This window comes from Taeniopygia guttata, chromosome 1, assembly GCF_048771995.1.
Source record: "Taeniopygia guttata chromosome 1, bTaeGut7.mat, whole genome shotgun sequence".
In the NCBI taxonomy this organism is placed as follows: domain Eukaryota; kingdom Metazoa; phylum Chordata; class Aves; order Passeriformes; family Estrildidae; genus Taeniopygia; species Taeniopygia guttata.
This window is the reverse complement of record NC_133024.1, coordinates 4,824,425-4,843,609: the sequence shown is the minus strand read 5'-3', so window position 1 is coordinate 4,843,609 and position 19,185 is coordinate 4,824,425. Positions and strand designations below refer to the sequence as shown.

Genomic DNA, 19,185 nt, shown 5'->3' with positions numbered 1-19,185 from the left:
CAAAGTCCAGCTTTATGGAGATAAAACACCACTATAACTACTGTGCTTCCTGCCTGACCCCATCCTACCAAGACACTTTTCACCCTGACTCTCCTTCTTTTTGAGGAGCTGGACATATCACTATTGTGTCTGGTTCTGGTTATGTTTTTTGCCCATGTGTGAAGGGTTCTATATGCCATTGCTGCTGGGCTGATTTATGTGATCCTGTTATACAGCTCATAAGAAATTTTTTTCCATCTGTTCTTTCAAAAAAAATTTTTAAGAGCTTTTTTGTGTTTTGGCTTTGATGGCACTGGATTTTGTTTAAAGATTCACATTACCTATTATGTTGAACATCTTTGTGCAGCTGTTCCATTTAGTCCAAGTTTGTTCTTCACTGGACACAAAACAGTCAGTATTCAGCTGTGGCAGCTGCTTAAAAAAAACAAAACAAAACAAAAAAACCCAAAACAACAACAACAAAAAAATAAAACCACAAACCTTTACATGGCAAAATTAAAATTTTTAGCAGAGCAGGAAATACTGCCATTTTACCTGCGTGCCATTTACCTATGTGAATCATAGAAAGGCTTGGAAGGGAACTTAAAGATCATCTTTTTCTACCCCCTGCCATGAGTAGGGACACCTTTCCATCTTTCACTAGACCAGTTTGCTCCAAGCCCTGTCCAACCTGGCCAGGCACACGACCAGGGATGAGGCAGCCACAGTTTCTTTGGGCAACAGGACCTCAAAGCCCTCACAGCCAAGCATTTATTCCTAATCTCAATCTACCCTCCTTCAGTTTAAAGTAATTTCCTATTGTCCTATCAGGTTTATCATTTAACTTACCTTCATTAAAATCTGTAGTCCTTACTCTGAATTTATTCTACAGTCACAGACAATAGTAAATCCATTCAATGCTGCAAAGGAAAGATGAACGATGTGAACACTAGGTAGTCTAACTCTAGGTAGGAACTCTCACTTTTATGACTTTGCAGGGTTCACAAAAGATCTTTGGCCAATAATGGGAGGTTGTTGCTGCAATAACAAGACAGCTGCTCAAGCAAGAGTGGGCTGTGGCCTGAATTACAATGGGTATTTAGCAATGTTCAGTACTGCTATGTCTAATGTAAGCAAATCTCTACTCAGCACCTTGTCTGTGGTACCCAACTACATCCATGGTCCTCCCCCAACTCATTTGCAACTGAAAACCAGTAATCTGCTGGCTCAGTTTGCAAAAATCAAATTTAAGCTTTGAAGTCAATTATCCATCACAAACTAAAACACTAAAACAACTAATCACCCTCTGGTTGGGCCAAAGAGACAGCTAGGGATCTTCAAAACATTTGGAATCAGGTGTTTAATGTGATTCCATCTCAGCTGTGGAACATAAAAAAAAAATTTAGAGGAATCAATAGAAAAATAAATAGGAGGGGGGTTTTAAATTACCCTTTCAACTTAAGTAGTGACTTTTAAGTAGTGATTTTTTGCGGGGTAATTCCAATATTTTAAGTTGCAAAGAGAAATAACACTTTTACTAGTAGTGTCCACATAAAATCATTTGAGCAAAACAATGATGACCATTTTTAAATTGTTTGCAACCTTTCAGCTGTGCACATAGATGCTCTGCTGAATACATTGGTCCTCTCACTGTCCTTCCTCTTCCTGTCATTTTGATTTGTCACATCCAGTAGAGAGTCTCCTCCACCTCCAACCACAACTGCAGACAAGGAGACACAGAAAGTCTGCCAAGCATCAGCTGTGCTAGCAAACCTCTCACAGGGAAAAGGGGGGAGCACCCAGAAGAATTTGGGGAGGATGTTCACCTTAGAAGGGGCTCCTGTTGTTCCCCCTCCTGATCTGTGCAAGACTTTTGCCTATTATAGCAAAACTGTATAACAAAAGCTGCATGGAAGACCACCACATCACATTGCAAATGATGCAACAGTTCTAGACACTTGCAAGGGACAGTTTCAAACTTAGCCCCATCAGGGGAGGCACCTGGGCATTCCCACCTGCCCAAACATATATTAATCCATGGAATTCTATATTTTTCAGTGCAGGGGACCCTCACCACCAAGAAGACCAGATGGAGGGAAGTGACAGTGCTGGAAATGATACAAAGTTAAAAAAAATTTATATAACTTTATTCAGTTTTATTCCCCTTTGCCCTGGGGGAAGGCAATTGAAGTTTCTTTTCAGGGGACTATTCTACTAGGTGAAGTCTAATGAGTTTAACATCCCAACAGACTGGGAGTAGTACAGAAGATGCACAAAAGATAACAACCATTACTGACCACGAACTAGAAACCAGTGAATGTGGATTGTCACTTGATACTTCCTTTCAATGCAAACTTGAAGTACTTCCTCTGCACAGACTTGGCTGCTGTTCCCAGAAACCTCTTCCTTCTCTCATCATTATTGCACTTGCTTTCAAAGTGTCAGCCCATGAAGTAAAGGAAAATGCATGGCCAGAGACCAGAAGACTCTTAGGTTTTACAAGGCTCCTTTGCATAAATTCTGTCTCCCAAGCTATTTCACTCCTTAAGAAATATGAAAAGTTGGTCCAACAAGGCAAAGGGAGAGTAAAGACAACCTCTGAACTATCAAAAACAGGACATTTGTCTTAATTACTTAGAAATGACCACTGAAGTAGACAATCAGTTACTGAGAGCAAGTAACCAAGAATTTTATTTCATAAAATCATGGCACCATGGAAGAGTTTTGGTTAGAAGGGATCTTAAAGTTCATCTTGTTCCACTCCTTGCTATGGTCAGGGACACCAGACCAGGTTGCTCCAAGCTTCCTCCAACCCAGCCTTGAACACTTCCAGGGTTTCTCTGGGAAACCTGTGCCAGGGCCTCACCACCCTCACAGACAATAATTTCTTCCTAATCTCTAATTTAAATCCACCCTTCTTCAGTTTAAAGCCATTCCTTCTTATCCTATCACTGCACACCCTTGTCACAAGTCCCTCTCTAGGCTTCTTGTAGTCCAATAAAAACAATTATCACAGTCTTTGAATCCCTTTGATGGTCTTTCTGTGCCACTATTTCCCAGAATAGCTGAAGTACTCAGAGATCTGAATTTATATGAAAGAAGTAGTTTTAATGGCCTCTGATTTTAAGGGCACTGTCCATAACACAGCTAGGGGCAGGATGATGCAAATTAACCAGCTGAAACTTGAGGCATCCATCACCAGCATCATTATAAAATCTGGATACATCTGCCAGTAACAAATGCTCTCCCTTCTGGTTTTCCTTGCACATCCCTAGTTGTTCTGAGCACATTTGGATTAATGCAAAGATTTGGATTAATGCTGTTATTTAAATGCAGATAACCCCATAGGCCATCCTGAAGGCTGCCAAGCAGCAATTTAGCATTTAGGTCTCTCTGTTTGCACAGAAGGACCTCAGTGACCTGGAAAGCATAGAAAAAGGAAATGTTTTCTCCCTTACATACTATGGGCTGCGTACATTCAGCATCCTTCCTCAGCAGCTGCACTTGATAAATTTTGTCAACAGCCTGAGAGTCCTGTAGGGCTGCCAGTGTCAAGAATGGCTCTAAAGCAATCATGCAGGGACAAAACCCCTGCACCAGAATTGCACTGGTCACACGACAATGAGTCCTTACACGACAGGGCTGCAAGACTGAATTCTTCAGAATAAAATCAATCAGCAAGTCTAGCGATCTAGTCTTCAGTAAGCTATTTAGATTAAATATGCATCATATTAAAAAACTAAAATAATCCTAATATGCCTGACTTCTCAGTAGGAAACAAAAGTTTTGAAACTGCTGTAGATGTGTTTAAAACTTACAACTCCTTTTTTCTTGAGTTGTAATTAGTGAGCTGATGTCTCACTAATTACATTTAAGCAAAATTTTGGGGAGATTCCTATTCCTTGTTGGAACTGTTTTCCTTATGGAAAGTAGAGAGGTCTGGAAATGATGGAATGTTAAGCTTCTTTGGGATAACACCTATTGTTATTCCAGGTCAGTGGCTGTTTCTTGAAACATACAATAAAGAGATTTATTTTCCTCTGCTTAAGAGTAATTGGGATGTTTGTGGCCACTCTGAGATTTTGCACTGCTGCACAGAAAGTGATTGTGGAAGACAGAATAGTTGCACCAAGAATCCTTAAGTGGTTCTGCTCCTCCACTTCTTTACAGCACAACCTTGGCACCTGAAAAGGTGGATACAGGATTTCTGGAGACAATGACAGAAATAACACTACAGGAGACAAAATGATACATGCTCTTTTTCCAAGTATCAATACTGGTTTCTAGCAGGAATTCTGTGCATGGGAAAAGGAAATACATTTTGTATATTAAAACAAGCATTGTTTTCGCAGAGCACGGAAGGCTGAGCAGTTATAGAAATCTACTTTCACTAAAAATTATATCTGAGCAGCAATACTTACATTAATTTTAACAGACCAATTACTGCATTACATAGAATGTGCCAAAATGCCAGGTCAAACTAAGGTAAATACCTCACATACACCTTGGAAATATACACTGCCCTGAATTGACAGAATATTTAAAAACTAATTCCCTGTCTCCAGAATCTGTTCAACAAAACAGAATCCAAATTTATCTTCAGTGATCGTTTCATTTTCAGACACATTTGTTATCAGTCTCAGACCTGCTGTAGCAAAATTGTGTAACTGGATTACACTACAGTTAAATTCTTTCTGTGCACCCCTAGAAATCAGATAGGAAACACTGTAATTTCAGTGAATTGTTTTCCTCCACTGAAACCTCTCCTGTTGAAGAGGCACCTATCATTGCAATCTGCTATGCCTTTGCTCCTCAACATCACAGACAAATCATAGAATCCCAGAATGACCTGGGTAGGAAGGGACCTTACAGACCATCTTAATCCACTCCCCTGCCATGGGCAGGGACACTTTCCATTAGACCAGATTGCTCCAAGCCGTGTCCCAGCTAGCCTTGGACACTCCCAGGGATGGGGCAGCCACAGCTTCTCTGGGCAACCTGTGTCAGGGTTTTACCACACACACAGACAAGAATTTTCCCCAACATCTAATTTTAATCACCCTTCTTTTAGTTTTCAGCATCCTACCAAATCATCCCTATTCAGATTAACTCCTATAGGTATCAAAAAAATCAAGAGATTCCTCACCAACAGGACAAATCAAATTACAATAAATCAAAATCATTTACAGACAAGCTAAATATCTCTGTGAAAGGCAGTTCAAAAGCAAAAGATTGAGCCAGCTAATTAGCCACATTTATCACAAGCATGTGTCTTCAGCTGACCTCAGCAGACACTTTATAACTTAAGCAGAGTTTTACTGTGCTTCCCTTCTTCAATTTGTCTCAGTACATTGGTTAGAAAGGCCTCATTTACACAGTCAGAAAGCAGTGTTCAGATCTTTTGGCCAATTCTGTGGTACTGGATATCAATTTTCCTTCTCCTGGGCTCATCCAACCTGACTTTACTGACACGGGGCTCATGACCACAATGTTACTGTGTTTAGCAGGGTAACTCACAGAACTCTAAGATGGGAAATAATTTTTTATTTTATTAAAATTGTAATTGAGATAATCTTTAAAAAGAGCCAATTTTCTATATGACTTTTAATTTTTAAAAAATTTTAATAGCATTAACCAAGATTTTGGAGTTATTTTCATATATTGAGAGGAACAGAGAAACTTATTAGCTAAAACACTTTTTATATTGAGACAAGAATTGCAGTAACATGAAAGTATGTCAGAAAGCATATACAAATACTAGTAGAAAGAAAAGATAATGCTTAGAAAAGGTGGGTTTTTTTTCCAAATTTGATCTTATTGTTTCGACTATATTAGAGCACTACAAACTCATATTCTTTAGAATCATTCAATTTGCTGATGCTGGGTGCCTTTCTCACTGCAACTGTGAAGTACATAAAAGTACTGTAATTTCCCACCTACCCCCAACATAAGAAAGACGTGAACTTGGTAATGGGACTGGAGCATCTCCCATATGGAGACAGGACAAGAAAGTTGCGACTCTTCATCCTGGAGAACAGAAGGTTGTGTGGAGACCTCACAGGACCTTCCAGTATCTGAAGGGGCTACAGGGAAGCTGGAGAGGGACTCTGCATCAGGGACTGTAGTGAGAGGACAAGGGGGAATGGCTTTTAGCTAACAGAGGGGAAATTTACTTTAGACAGCAGAGGAAATCCTTGGCTGTGAGGGCAGTGAGGCCCTGGCACAGGCTGCCCAGAGAAGCTGTGGCTGCCCCATTCCTGGAAGTGCTCAAGGCCAGGCTGGATGGGGCTTATAGCAACCTGGGACAGTGGAAGGTGTCCCTGCCCATAGCAAAGGGTGGAATTGGATGAGCTTTAAGGTTCCTTCCAACCCAAGCCATTTGATGTTTGATTAGATAAATAAGTTATAAACCTGTCATGCATCAGGATAGCTGCAAAACTTTACTTTTGAACCATTTCAAATTTAATCTGTCTGATTGTCAGAACTTTGATCAGTAAAAGCACTGTAGTTAGTGCTATCTCAAAATACTTTAAAAAACCTTGCAGAACTTGCAGAGCAGTGGTACAATCACAGAGTTTCCTCTGTCTTCAGAAAAGGCTGCTCACTAGAATTGCAAAAACAGTGAAGAAAAAATTGCTAAAATAAAAGCCACCTTTACAGAACACATTTCCAGAGGCATAGCTTTACTAAGAAATTCAATGCCATGTAAAAAGCAATTCACATTTTATTTTAAATTTTCATAAACTGTACAAAAAAGTTTCATTCTCACCAAAAATAACAGCAATATTTCCAATCTTACTTCTAGACAAACAACAAACTCTTATTTTAATCTTTCCAGAGTCAGTTTACAAATAAACGTCCTATAAGATGGATGGGTTTGCGTCAGAGTTGGGGCAAATAGATTTAAACATTTGTGGAATAAATTTTAAGTTTTTTGTGTCTTTTAGGAATTTAAAAACTCCTGGCATGCCTTTTAAGCCTAAAGAAAAAAGTTTTGTGTCTGACACAAAGGAATGCAAACAGTCATCAAGAGATTAAAGAGGTTGACTCTTCCAACAAAACGTTAAACGTACCCCTGAATCACTGACATTCACTTTACACCGAGACCTGTTCACAGCATGGGGATCATGCAATAGCTGAATCCACTCTCTAAAATGCCACTTAAATATACATCAAAGACTTTCTTTAAAGTTTGGGTTTTAAAAAAAAAATCCTAAGTAACAGAACTGAAATAGATTATACTCTTTTTAATAGTTTGAGTTTCTTTCTTATCCTAATTAATCAGTGACTATGTAACAGCCCCATCAGATCTACAATCATAATGTACTTTTCCACGATGCAATAAAGTAAACGAGCACCTAGTTAAGTCAATCAGATGTAGAAAGCATCTCTGCCAAGAATATGGGCTTGTGTCAGGTATAATTTTTTTTGCCAAACACATTTAGTATGGACTAACAACACATAATTTAGGTCTTTGACCACAGCTTATTCAGCCCAAGGCCTAAAATGAAAACACAATTGCAGTGATTTTTTTAAGATTTAATAAGTTTTTTTCCCCAGCTTTGAAACTGAATTAAGAAGAAGCCGTTTCAACAGATTGGTTAGAGTTTAAAAAGTTAGGCATCATTTGTTACTTCAGAATTGTTTGAAGGAATACAGTCTTGAAATTCCACTTTATCTGGGTAGAGTTTAATGTAAGTATCCACCATCAAATCCAAGTCATGTTTTATGTCAAGGTTTATATTCAGCAAAGCAAGGTTGCTTGACCTTTGTCCTGTCAAGGTGTTTCTCAGGTATGCCTTTAAGCGCTTTCGTCCTGCTCCGTATTTTTCATTCTCCACCTTCATCAATGGAAGTAAGCACAAGACTTTAAGCAATGCATAAACATTAGGGAAAAACTTTATGTCAGGCAAGTGAAGAGCTTCGTAAATAGTAGCTGGAAGTTCAATATCTTTTCCTCTGTGCTTCCACTTGATTCTCCAACAGTGAAGCTCAGCAGAAAGTGTGTCTGGATTGGGCAAGTCATTTTTGAACATGTCAGCATGATGCTCCTCAGACGTATTGAATTTGAGCTGTCCCATGACTGAGGGCACTAATGATAAACATTTAAGAGCTTTTAAATGTTGTTCTGAGAAAATATCTTTTAATTCTTGAATGATATGCTCTATTGTTGGGACACTTAGGATTTCTTTGTAGTAATTTTCTGATGTCATGTCAGGGTCAAAGTTCCCCTGTTGTGCCCTGCGAAATTTTCCTGGGAGTTTAATTTGTACATCCAGTTTTGTAGCCAAATTTGTGGCTTCCTCAAACCAAAATTCATGGTAAACTTCAATATTCTCCATCACTTCATTCAGAGAGTGCAATACTGCTGTTAAGCTGCCAGCTGCAAAGAACACATCTGATGTTTGTCCCTGGAGATTTTTTCCAAACGCTCTTGTAAAAGACAGAACATTCTTCATAATTACAATAGTGACAATGAAATCAAAATCTGTTAGTGCACTTGAAAGTACAAATGCTCGACCAACAATGAAGTTGTTCCACCTGACAGAGAAGTCACTGCTCACAGCATCCAAGCACAGTACCAATGCTTGCAGGAGGTCCACTAATACCTCAAAAGTATCATGCCTGCCTGTCCACTGAGAACGGCAGATCTTCTTCAACTCATTGCCCTTCTCGTCATTGTCCTGAAAAAGAGCAGAAATTGTGTTGTCCAGTTCTACTAGTAATTGTGGAGACTGATTAAAAAGACAGCAAACTTCTTCAATTGTTCCTAATGCAATAGAAACACCAACAACAGGAACAGATTTTGCCAGCCAAACATTTAAGGCACACGAGGAACATAGCGTATACACAGCTTGTGGATACTTTTCCAAGAGTCTTGTAGCCACAACTTTCATTTTAGAAGCAAATCCACTGGAGACAATGTAGGCTTGACCCCGACAGTACTCCATGTTTAGACCCCACTTTTCAGTAATAGTTGCATGGAACTTAACAGCTAAAATTTCAGGATCAGCCTCATATGGTAAAAATCCTATGAATTCTTCTCTTAGATTGTGAGAATCATCAACAAACCTCACCAACACTGGCAAATGTTCCTCTCCTGCTATGTCTACTACTTCATCAGTGACAATAGAAAAGAAGTGGGAGTCTCTTACTTCCCTCAGTGTCTCTTCTCTAACACAGTTTTCACAGATCTCAAGCATTTGTTTCTGCTGAGTTTTCGAACAATACTCAAGGTTGACTGCAGTCATCTCAAATCGTTTCCTCAGAACTTCATCACCACCATTTATTCTGTATTCCAGTAGAGCCTGAAAGTTATCTGAAGTAAAAATACCTTCTGGAAGTTCATCAACATTATGGCCAAACAATGGAATATTTTGTTTACCCATTAAAATCAAAATTTCAAATAATGATTTAAGGTAATCTTTGTTTTCTCTTTCTTCCAGTGTTAAGGGGACAACTTTTTCCTCTTGTTCTTCCCCTCCTTCCTCTGAGACAGTATTTTGCTCATTGTTTTCATTCGATTCTTGAGTTGCCTGTTTCCGTTCAAAAGCATCATCAACTACAAAATGAAAATACTGTAAGTTTCAAAAATAAAACGTAACATTTACTTGCCCATTACAGAGTCCAGACAAGAATATTTCCAGTTTAAAAGTGAATGAGTATTCTGGAAATAATTTAGACTGGCTGGCTGAATCAAGAAGGAACTCAATTATCCTCCTGCTATATATAAACTAAGTTATGAGTCCTGCATTACCTCATCAGCATTAGTAAATAAAGTTATTATCTCAATTATTTTGATCACTTACTCTTTTGCTGCTTCAATGTTCTTATTTCATCTTCACTCTTAAAAAAACAAACAAAAAGAACTTATACTGATGACAATGTCTAACACATGACCTTAAAATATTAACATATCAAGATCAGGAAAAAATACTGTAGATGAGACCAGCTAACATTTGCCAAAAAGTGCTAGAAATTCTAAGACCAGGAGTTTTCTTGAGGTAGTTTATTACAGCCATAACATGTATCTAGAACAGTTGTATTAGGAGGTTCTTCAATATGTATAATTATTAGTGAATAGATTCCATTAAATAGATACTATTGCAATTTGGCAATATACTGCCAGTATACTGAACTATCTTTAACTCCATTTTCAGTCAACAGATGCAACCAAACTCACAAAGAAGTATTTAGAAGCTGTCTGCAATTTTTCAAGTATAAATAGAGATCAGGAGTGGAATTCCTCTTAATTGTCAGTATACTTGTAACCCTGAAGTACACTTTCAGTATACTTTCTCCCCTAAACGACACACAAGACGCAATCCCACAAAAAAAATTTCTCAATCTCGGTTTTATCTGTGGATCATTTTTTCAGAACAGTAAGCTAAAACAAGCATGTCTGAATTGGTTCAGATTTCAGAAGTTAAATGGGTGAACCAAAGATCACAACCAACATGAAGCAAGAATTTTAGGATATCACGCTTCAGTTGTCTTCAGTTGTCACTGTAGTAATAAGGAAAAGAAAACTATAAATTTGATTTGGATGAAAGAATCAGCTCTGGACCAACTTTAATTTTCCAGATTATTTCTTAAAAACTTCCTTAGTAGATAAAATTTTTATAATGCATTTAACTTATAATCAGCAAAAAAGATACAGGAATATGCAGCATAGAAAATACAAACACTCAAGTGGCTAAACATTTTTATTTTACGTTTTCGTGTAAAAGTTTCATATTAACTTACTTGTCATTTTTTCTTTTAATAATAAACCAATAATTTTACATTAAAAACTTACCAGCTCTTTTATCCTTTTCCTATGTCTGCTGTGGGGATTGTTCAAGTGACTTGTAAGATCAAATATAGTTGGCACAGCATTATCCCGTAAAACCGTTCTGTATGGGCTCTGTAAGAAAACAGACATCTCGACTAGGGAATACTTTGAGAAATTTCAGACACTGTGTCCTTTTTTTCCTCCTTCTTTTCTTGTTTATGTTGTTATTCTAAAGCACTTTGACTTTTTGATGTTACCAAAGAGAAAACTAAGCTATGCAGTTTACATTTCAGGGATATTAAAGAACACTACAGAGATACTACAGAAAACTCCAGTCCAAACTACAAATCCTTTTTCCCCCATTATTTTTATATCAAAGACCCTGGATGCAATAATTTTAATTTACTGCAGTATTATGTTTTTGGGGTTTTTTTAAAATAACCTTCCGTATAAAAAGACATACATCAGAAAGGAAACATTTTGTTACTATTGTGTTTTGGGTTTAATTACTTATGTCACAATTTTAGAAACATTTCATTGTGAAAATGTTCAATTACTTCTTTTTGTAGAACTATGAAGTCCACCAAGCACTACTGTGAAAGATCATATTGAGGGAAAATTTATCTGTGAATAAAAAAAAAGAAGAAAAGACTTCTAGATGATCATGTACATGCTCCCAGTTAAAAAAAATATTTAAAGTAAAATATTATATTTGGATATACTGTAAACCTGTATTGCCTATACTGGCTAATTTCTACTAAGTACAAAATTGTAACTGATGTCGTCATTAGATTGAAATACATTTCAAACCAACCCAGTTTCATAGCATTTCCTTTCAGAGTCATAATTATTTCCAATTTTCGTCTGTTTCAGGGATGCTGGCTAATTAGAGACCTCATCATGTGTAATATCACTAGGACTTCAGAGTTTGACCTGCATATTTTAATTACCATTCATAACTAAAAGATGCGATTTGCTTATGTACCAGAGTGAAATTCAGCCTAGAAAATAAACCTGATACAAAGTCCCATGTCCACCCTTTCCTACTCTTATGCAAGCTGTTAAAATCATATTGTTGACAAAAAGAACTGAAAGCTATTACTTCATTAACAGAAGACAGTGCCTTGACTTTAGCTGGATGAAAATGTAATAGGAAATTACAGCTTGGCAGATGTAAAGCGTGTTTAAATATTGTGGCCACAACAGAGTGAAATTTAACCAAATCACACCATGTACACACTTCAGGAACAGGACATTAACAAGTTTAAATAATTAGAGATACGCAACATTACACCAAATAAACTTATATAATATTGTAATCTCTAGTGAAACAAGTGAAAGAAAGAAAGCACTGCAGTGAGGGACAGTGTTCAACAAACACATTAAACTGCCAGGAGCACCACTTTTTCCCTGTCCTTTGATTGTTCATTTTCAATGGCTGAGAGCCTGTGTCGAGCCCCAGAGAATGGCAGTGATACAGTTAAGACTAAGAAATTAATTTTCCTAGGGACGAGTTACCCAGGAGCTGAAAGATTAAAAGGCAGCATTCTGGTGAAAAATGTCAGTCACATTTTGCAAGATGCAGTAAACAAACACTTGTTTTTACTTACGCTTCTGCATATCATAGATGTCTCAAAATGTTTAGCACACAATCTGTAATGCTTGTTGAGCTGATCTGGAGTTTTGTCTTCTAAATCTGCCCTTCGACAGTTCTCTACCCATCTCTGACATCTGCATGTAAGGAGAATTAGATAATCTTAGGATAAAACAAAATCCCTTACAATTTCAAACCATACTCAAAATTGGAGTGCAAGTGAGTGCAAGTAATCTTGATACAAGGTTCATGAAAGTTCTGTACAACTTCCTTTGGAATATCCCATCAAATTTTTGTAAAAACTACTTTTTCTGCTTTTGCTCACCACTCAGCATCACCCCATCAAATTCAGGAATATTTTCCCTTAATTTGTATATTCTTGTCTTTGTCATGCACACACACACACACACAGAGCAGATCGTAGCACAGTTGCTCATGAAACCAAACTATTTCATTCTAAAGAATTTGCACTTAAAAAGAAAAATTTAAAACCAAACAGATGTGCTTATAGTCTAAAGTCATAATGTTTTCTAGGCAGTTTTTAAGATAGCTGTCTTTTCCACCTCCCTTCAAAATATAGTATTCTTCTTATTTATTGTGGTCACTGGGGGAGTTTAGAATAGCCTTATGAAAGTGAAATAATAACAATAGAAAAAAACAATCATTAAACAGACAGTGCTTCCATGAAGAAAGTTCTCCTTAGATATGTATTTTTACATGTATTTACTTTTGCTTTGGTTAGTTCTCCAAGACATACCACAAAGATAAAGAAAATTTTCCTTTACTGACAGGCCTCCATTAAGGTATGCAACTGCAGACTTTTCCCCCTGGTGAGTAAACCACTTGCAGTAATTGATGCAAATGCTGCAGCTTCAACTCCCCCTAATGGGGTATATGTCATCACTCTCTGAGCAACAAAGTTACTTGTTCTGTTGCTAGAAGTTAGAAGAAAGTAATTTCACTATTACTTTTGGCTACAAACATGAAATTATTGTTTATAGCAGTAAGGAGGGAGAAAAAAGCTAGTGATTATTAAAGAAGATAAGAACATAGGCTGTCTTGTCAGATGTTTGAGTGGGTGTCATGGTTTGATGCTGGCACAATGCCAGTGCCCCATGAAAGTACACCTTCCCCAAATGAGTGCTGTGAGATGTGACCAGAAACAAAGCAGAGCAGGCTTGAGTTTAGAAATGAGGGAAAAAACTTTATTAACCTACCATTATAATAAAAGACACACACTGAATCCAGAATGAAAACCCTCCAAAATATTCCTCCTCCCCCCACCCAATTTCCAACAAACACAGTGAGATAAAACTTGGACCCTTAATCAAGTTGCCACCCCTCAAATAATCAATTCTTCACCCATCAGGGGAGAGAGGAGTCTCTCTTGTAGCATAGACCCCCCCCACCCCAGGAAACACAGTTGCGACCTCTTCGTGTTTCCACATCACACACAGCACCGCCCAGAAAAAAGTCTGCCAGTGTGACAATCCTCCTCCCATGTACAGGGCTCTCACCACTGTGCATGGACCAAGACTGTTCATAGGGTTCCTCCTTTAAGGACGCTCAGCCAAGGACCAAAGAACAACAGTTTCTCATTTTGGGATAACAGTCCCCCTCACTTTCTCCTTCCCTGGGGCCGTGAGTCTCGAGAACAGAGATCTTCTTTTTCTCTGAAGACTGAGGGCACCACCACACCCTCCTCATCCTTCTCTGTTCACTCCACTCCTGTCACACTCATGGCATCACTGCAGCAGGTCACTCTCACTCCAGCCCTGGCAGTCACTGCAGCTGGTCACTCTCTTGGCTCCAACCATTGCATCCCCCTAAAAATGCAGTTTCTGTTGCAGGAGAAATTGGTTCAGTCTATGGCTGTACAAGAAAAGTCCAGCCAAGGCCACTCCATCATCTCCTCACACTAGGATTTCTTATTCTAACATCTCAGGTCCCAGACCGTCCCTCTTCTCTTCCAGATCAAGGAAAATTAATGCTTCACAAAGCTTTCATTGTCCAAGAAGGGGTTAAAAGTCTCAAACTCCCAGGACAGCTGCTCAGAACTCCAACTCCCATGGCTGGGAACTGCTCAAATTTGTAGTCACGTAGATTTAAAATAGCCTGGAGTTTAGGAGTAGTACTATGGGATAGCAAGATATTGGAAATAACTCTCACCAACCTCTAGAGTGGTCATCAACAGCGTTTGGCAGAGAATTATATCCAGGATCAGCCTCTTAGAAAATAAATGGTTGGAGACAACTTCACATAAAATAATAAATAATATATAAAACAAAATACAGCTACATGACATACAATCTGGAGATGAAGGATCAACTAAGGTGTTTTCAGTAAAATCTAAATTGGAAGTAAAATAGGAAGGACCATATACTGCCATATACTATTTGCTGTATGTTTTAGGTAACAAAACTGGATACACCATTCTCACATCAAACGAGTAGTGGATGATCAACCATCATGATCATTATGTGATTTTTTATTTGTAATCATTTAAGTATTTGTGCACAGGAATCTATAACTTTGTACTGCACCCTATGGTAATCCTGTTAGCTTTGTTATATTGGAACTTGCAATAATGCTGTACATAAGTGCAGCACTTACAGAATGGGTGCAGAGACTGTAAAGATATAAAAGCCCAGGGATTTCTTGGTTCAGGATCAATTCCCAGAGGCATCAGCTCAAGCTGTTATCATGTTATGATTAAAGTGCCGAAAGGAACCAGACATGTGAGACTCTGCTAAAGAAAACCCAGAACCAAGGGTCAAGGCTGTGAGTGTGGTATGTCCAGGGAGTCACATGGCACTCTGTTTCACTTGGAGCCACATGCCCTGGAGGGGCTTTGCTCACAGCAATTAAAGTCTTGGTCTGCAAAGGGGACTCCCAGCGTGGCTCCTGAATGGTCAGGAAGGAAAGTTTCCTCAATACCACTTAGGCATTGCTCATTAGCTTTTAAGAAGGTTTTCTTCAGTCACAAACTTTACACTTTCAGAGATCTGCTGACATCTCATGAAGTTGAAATGGCATTTTACTGAGTTGCAACTAGAGTATGTATCGCCTCACTACTGGTCAACTGCAGCAGAACACCTTCTCTTTGCTGAAGTATTTTATTCTAAACACTCACACTTACTGTAACTTGAGCCACCATGATGAACATAGCCACAATCACAGATGAGAGTTAAACAAACATATTTTACTGTGAGGATCACTGCCTACACTGCATAAAACTGTAAACCTTTTATGTAGGTAACAGAGGCTACTTACACTAGTTTGATATGAAAAGACAGTTAAATACTGGTGGTTCTTCTCCAAAGGTTAATCTCTGAACCCTTTATCTTCTCAAGAAGCCAAAATGAAAGAAGGTAGTCTTAACAGGTTAGCTCTCACTGACTTCCTAACACCTGAAAGATGAGACTTGGAACGTCTAACTGGAACTGCTTAGCACTGAACTGGCAAAACATTAAAGATAATTACCCAGCTATTATGGAAACACTGAAAACAGTAAGGTAGTAGAAACAATTTACCCAGACTATGCATTTACCATCAATGATTTTTTTTAAAATTAAGATTTATTTTAAAATGTATTCTAACAACTTTATTTTCAGCTTTCCTACTGTAAGCTGCAAAGTGCAAATAACATTTTGCGACAATGTACTTTGCTCACCGTCCCAGTCTGACCTACCAAAGTGAAAGCAAGCAGTACAAGGAACATATTTTCATCTCCATCTGCAGACTGCAGACCAACCCACAGAATAAAACACCCTCAAGTCTGTAAAACTAGAAGATTGCATGGGTTTATTAGCCTCTAAATGCTCTTGGTAAAATAGAATATATTATCAACTTTGGACAGAAAGTTGTAAAATATGAAGGGGGGAACTTCTAGAGAACTTAGAACATCATCTTTGTTACTGACTGTTTTTAAGAGCACAAAGATGCTATGAACAGTTTATGTATGGTTTCTCCTTCCTCCTGCCCATCTTGTGAGACCTCATCTAAAATACTGTATGTCCCAATGTAAAGATGAGAAAGTAGTGGCTGCTCAGCCTGGAGAAGAGAAGGTTGTGCAGAGACCTCACAGTGCCTTCCAGTGTCTGAAAGGGCATTACAAAGACGTAGGAGAGGAACTCTGCATCAGGAACTCTAGTGACAGGACATGGGGAAATGGCTTCAAACTCTAAGAGGGGAAATTTAGGTTAGAGATATGAAGGAAATTTTTTACAGTGAGGGTTTGGAGGCCCTGGCATAGGTAGCCAAGAGAAGCTGAGGCTGCCCCATTCCTGGAAGTGTTCCAAGGGTTGGCTGAGAGCAAGGTGGTCTAATGGAAGATGTACCTGCCCACAGCTTGGAATGAGATGAGCTTTAAGGTTCCTTCCAACCTAAACCATACTAGAGTTTATAAAATAGAGTTTTAAAAAAATTAACCTTTTAAATGTAATCATTTAGTTGCACACCTTTAACTACATCTCCACACTGCTACCATGGAACACTCTCATTCAAAATGTCCTTCCATTAAAGAAAATTATAAACTGAAGAGGTTATATTCTTCATACAGTAAACTGTCATCTACTGATTAATTCTGTACAGCTTGATGTGACTCACATTTTACAGCATGGACCTCTTACAAATTAACACTGAAGCTGCTCAGGCAGTGCCAATTTTCTTCAATTCCACACAAACTGCAGACATTCCTTTGTGTGAGATGCTAAGGGTCTCTGTGACATGTGACAGCACAGATGGTAGAAAGAGACAACACTAAGAGCAAATCATGAAAATGAAAGAGTAAGAGTAGGTAAGCAAACACTTTGATTTCTGTTCTTATTAAAACAAAAGCATATGGAATATGGATTGTATTATAATACCTTGCATGCACTAGACATCAAGGGGTCTGGATAGCCTTTACAGCAAGTAATTGCATTCATCCAGGAGAACTTCATAACATATCCAAAATCACAACTTTAGAGAGCAGCTACTACCTATGTAAGCTTTTTTTATCTTCATTTGAAATTGCCTGGAGGGTTTGTTTCCTTAGAAAATACTACATATGCATAATTCCCATGGGGTTTTGATTTTTCCAAAAATCAGGTCAAGCAGCTTCAAGGAAGGAAGGAAGTGAATATCATGTATAAATCATGAAAAGACCAGCCTTAACTATCGACTGTTAGAAAAGAGGTAACTGGTATTGCTCTATGCCTATGCACCTTTCAATATTGTGAGCATCATGTTAAATCAAGTGATTTTAAGAGTGCTATCTTGATTTAAAGGTGAACCTTTAATGGTGGTTTCTGTGTCTAAGCACATTATTTATTTTTCATAGTATTTTCCACTGTCACTCACACACTTTTTGCTTTACCAGTACACCACCCCTACTTTTCACCCACTGGGAATTTCTCCCATCACCTCTACTGTTGCTCATGATGCTTTGCCACCATCCCAGTGAAACAGAGTACAATTTAACAGAGTAGAAAATCCATCTGGATTTAAGTAAAGTGTGCTGCGTAGTGGTTTGCTAACATAAATGAAATATACTGTTTAGTCTGTTAACTCTGCTGTGCTAGTAAAACTGTCCCAGCCAAAAAGAAAAGAATGTAATCTCCAAGGTAAAGAGATAAGAAGGGCCCCTTGAACTCCAAAACTAAGAAAAGAAGTCTGCAAAAATAGACAAAAAAATTAGAGAGTTCTCTGTACAAAGGACCAACTGTAAATTGTAACTCGAAATCAACAGCATAAATATGCATGCACCTATTGTAAGATTCTATGTATACATAAATTAGTGCAAGATAATAAAAAATATCGAGAATCCCCAAGGGACGCACATGCCTTTTAAAGGAAAATCCCTGCTACAAGGGAAATCCCTGCTACAAGGGAAATCCCAGTGTGCGTCCAGCGCTAAAAATAAAAATTACCGTTCCCTACAAATATTTATTAAAACTGTAAGGTTTTGCTTGTGTCACAATCCTGTGACAGCTCCCTCCCGTCGCAGGAGTGTCCCACATCGCCTAAGGCACAGAGCAGGACTGACGGATCTTCACTGCTTGATCCAGCGCGGGCCCCCACAGTGCAGGGCTGCCCTACATGAGCCTATGGCTCCGGCACCCCACATCCCTCACACACATCCCACTGCACAGCCTCACCCCGCCCCGCTCTCGGCCGGGCTCCCGCCCCCGCCGCTCCGCCGAGGGGCGGCAGCCGCAGCCGCGGCGGTACCGGCGCAGGCGCAGCCGCCTCCCGCCGCCGCAGCCCGCGGGGTCCCGCCCCGCCCCGCCCGGGACAGCGCGGCCTCCGCCGGCACCGCCGCCGCTCCGGGCGCCCTCGGGTAAGGAGGGCGGCTGGCGAGGCAGAGCGGGCAGGGGGAAGGCAGCCAGCTCTCCATCCAGCACGGTGTATCCTCACATAGGCAGCGCTGTGGCGGGGCCTGAGGGAGAGAGGCGGGCGCCCCTCCCTCAGCCCGCCCCTCCCTCGGTGGTCTCACCTGGCCGGATCGCGGGGGAAGCGGAAGAAGGCCAGGTCGGACTGGGTGCTCTTGCGGGTGCAGTTCGGCGCCGCGCAGAAGTTCGGCATGGTTCCCCCGGCCGGCGCCGCTGCCCCTTTAAATCCCCGGGCCGGCGGGAGGGGGGCGGGGGGGGAGGGTGCGTGTGTGGGGTGGAGGAGGAGGAGGTGGCGGCGGCGGCCGGAGGGGAGGCCGGGCGGGAAGCGGCTCCACAGTGCTGTGAGCGGCCGGGAGGATTCAGCGCCGCACTCCGCCGGGCCGGGGCCGCCTCCTTCCCACACTGCACCGCGCGCGGCCGCGGCGGGCACGGCCCCGCGCGTGCGCGTGGGGAGCGGAGACGGC

At 39.9% G+C, this 19,185-nt stretch overlaps 1 protein-coding gene across 1 annotated transcript; it reads right to left on the bottom strand.

The window, feature by feature from the left end:
• Nucleotides 1–6,685: 6,685 nt before the first annotated feature.
• THAP12 (THAP domain containing 12) lies at nt 6,686–19,139 on the bottom strand. The gene is made up of 5 exons (XM_030259058.4): nt 18,826–19,139; nt 12,364–12,484; nt 10,778–10,885; nt 9,789–9,825; nt 6,686–9,541 (listed from the first exon to the last, which is right to left on the bottom strand). The coding sequence occupies exons 1-5, from the start codon at nt 18,912–18,914 to the stop codon at nt 7,596–7,598; spliced, it is 2,301 nt and encodes a 766-aa protein (XP_030114918.3). The 5' UTR covers nt 18,915–19,139; the 3' UTR covers nt 6,686–7,595.
• Between the last annotated feature and the right edge of the window lie 46 nt (nt 19,140–19,185).

Coding starts and splice junctions, on each gene's coding strand:
- THAP12 (XM_030259058.4), bottom strand. CDS start 18,914: ATGCCGAACTTCTGCGCGGCGCCGAACTGCACCCGCAAGAGCACCCAG. Junction 9,826..10,777: donor GGAAAAGGATAAAAGAGCTG/GTAAGTTTTTAA, acceptor TGTTTTTTTAAG/AGTGAAGATGAAATAAGAAC. Junction 9,542..9,788: donor AACATTGAAGCAGCAAAAGA/GTAAGTGATCAA, acceptor TTCATTTTGTAG/TTGATGATGCTTTTGAACGG.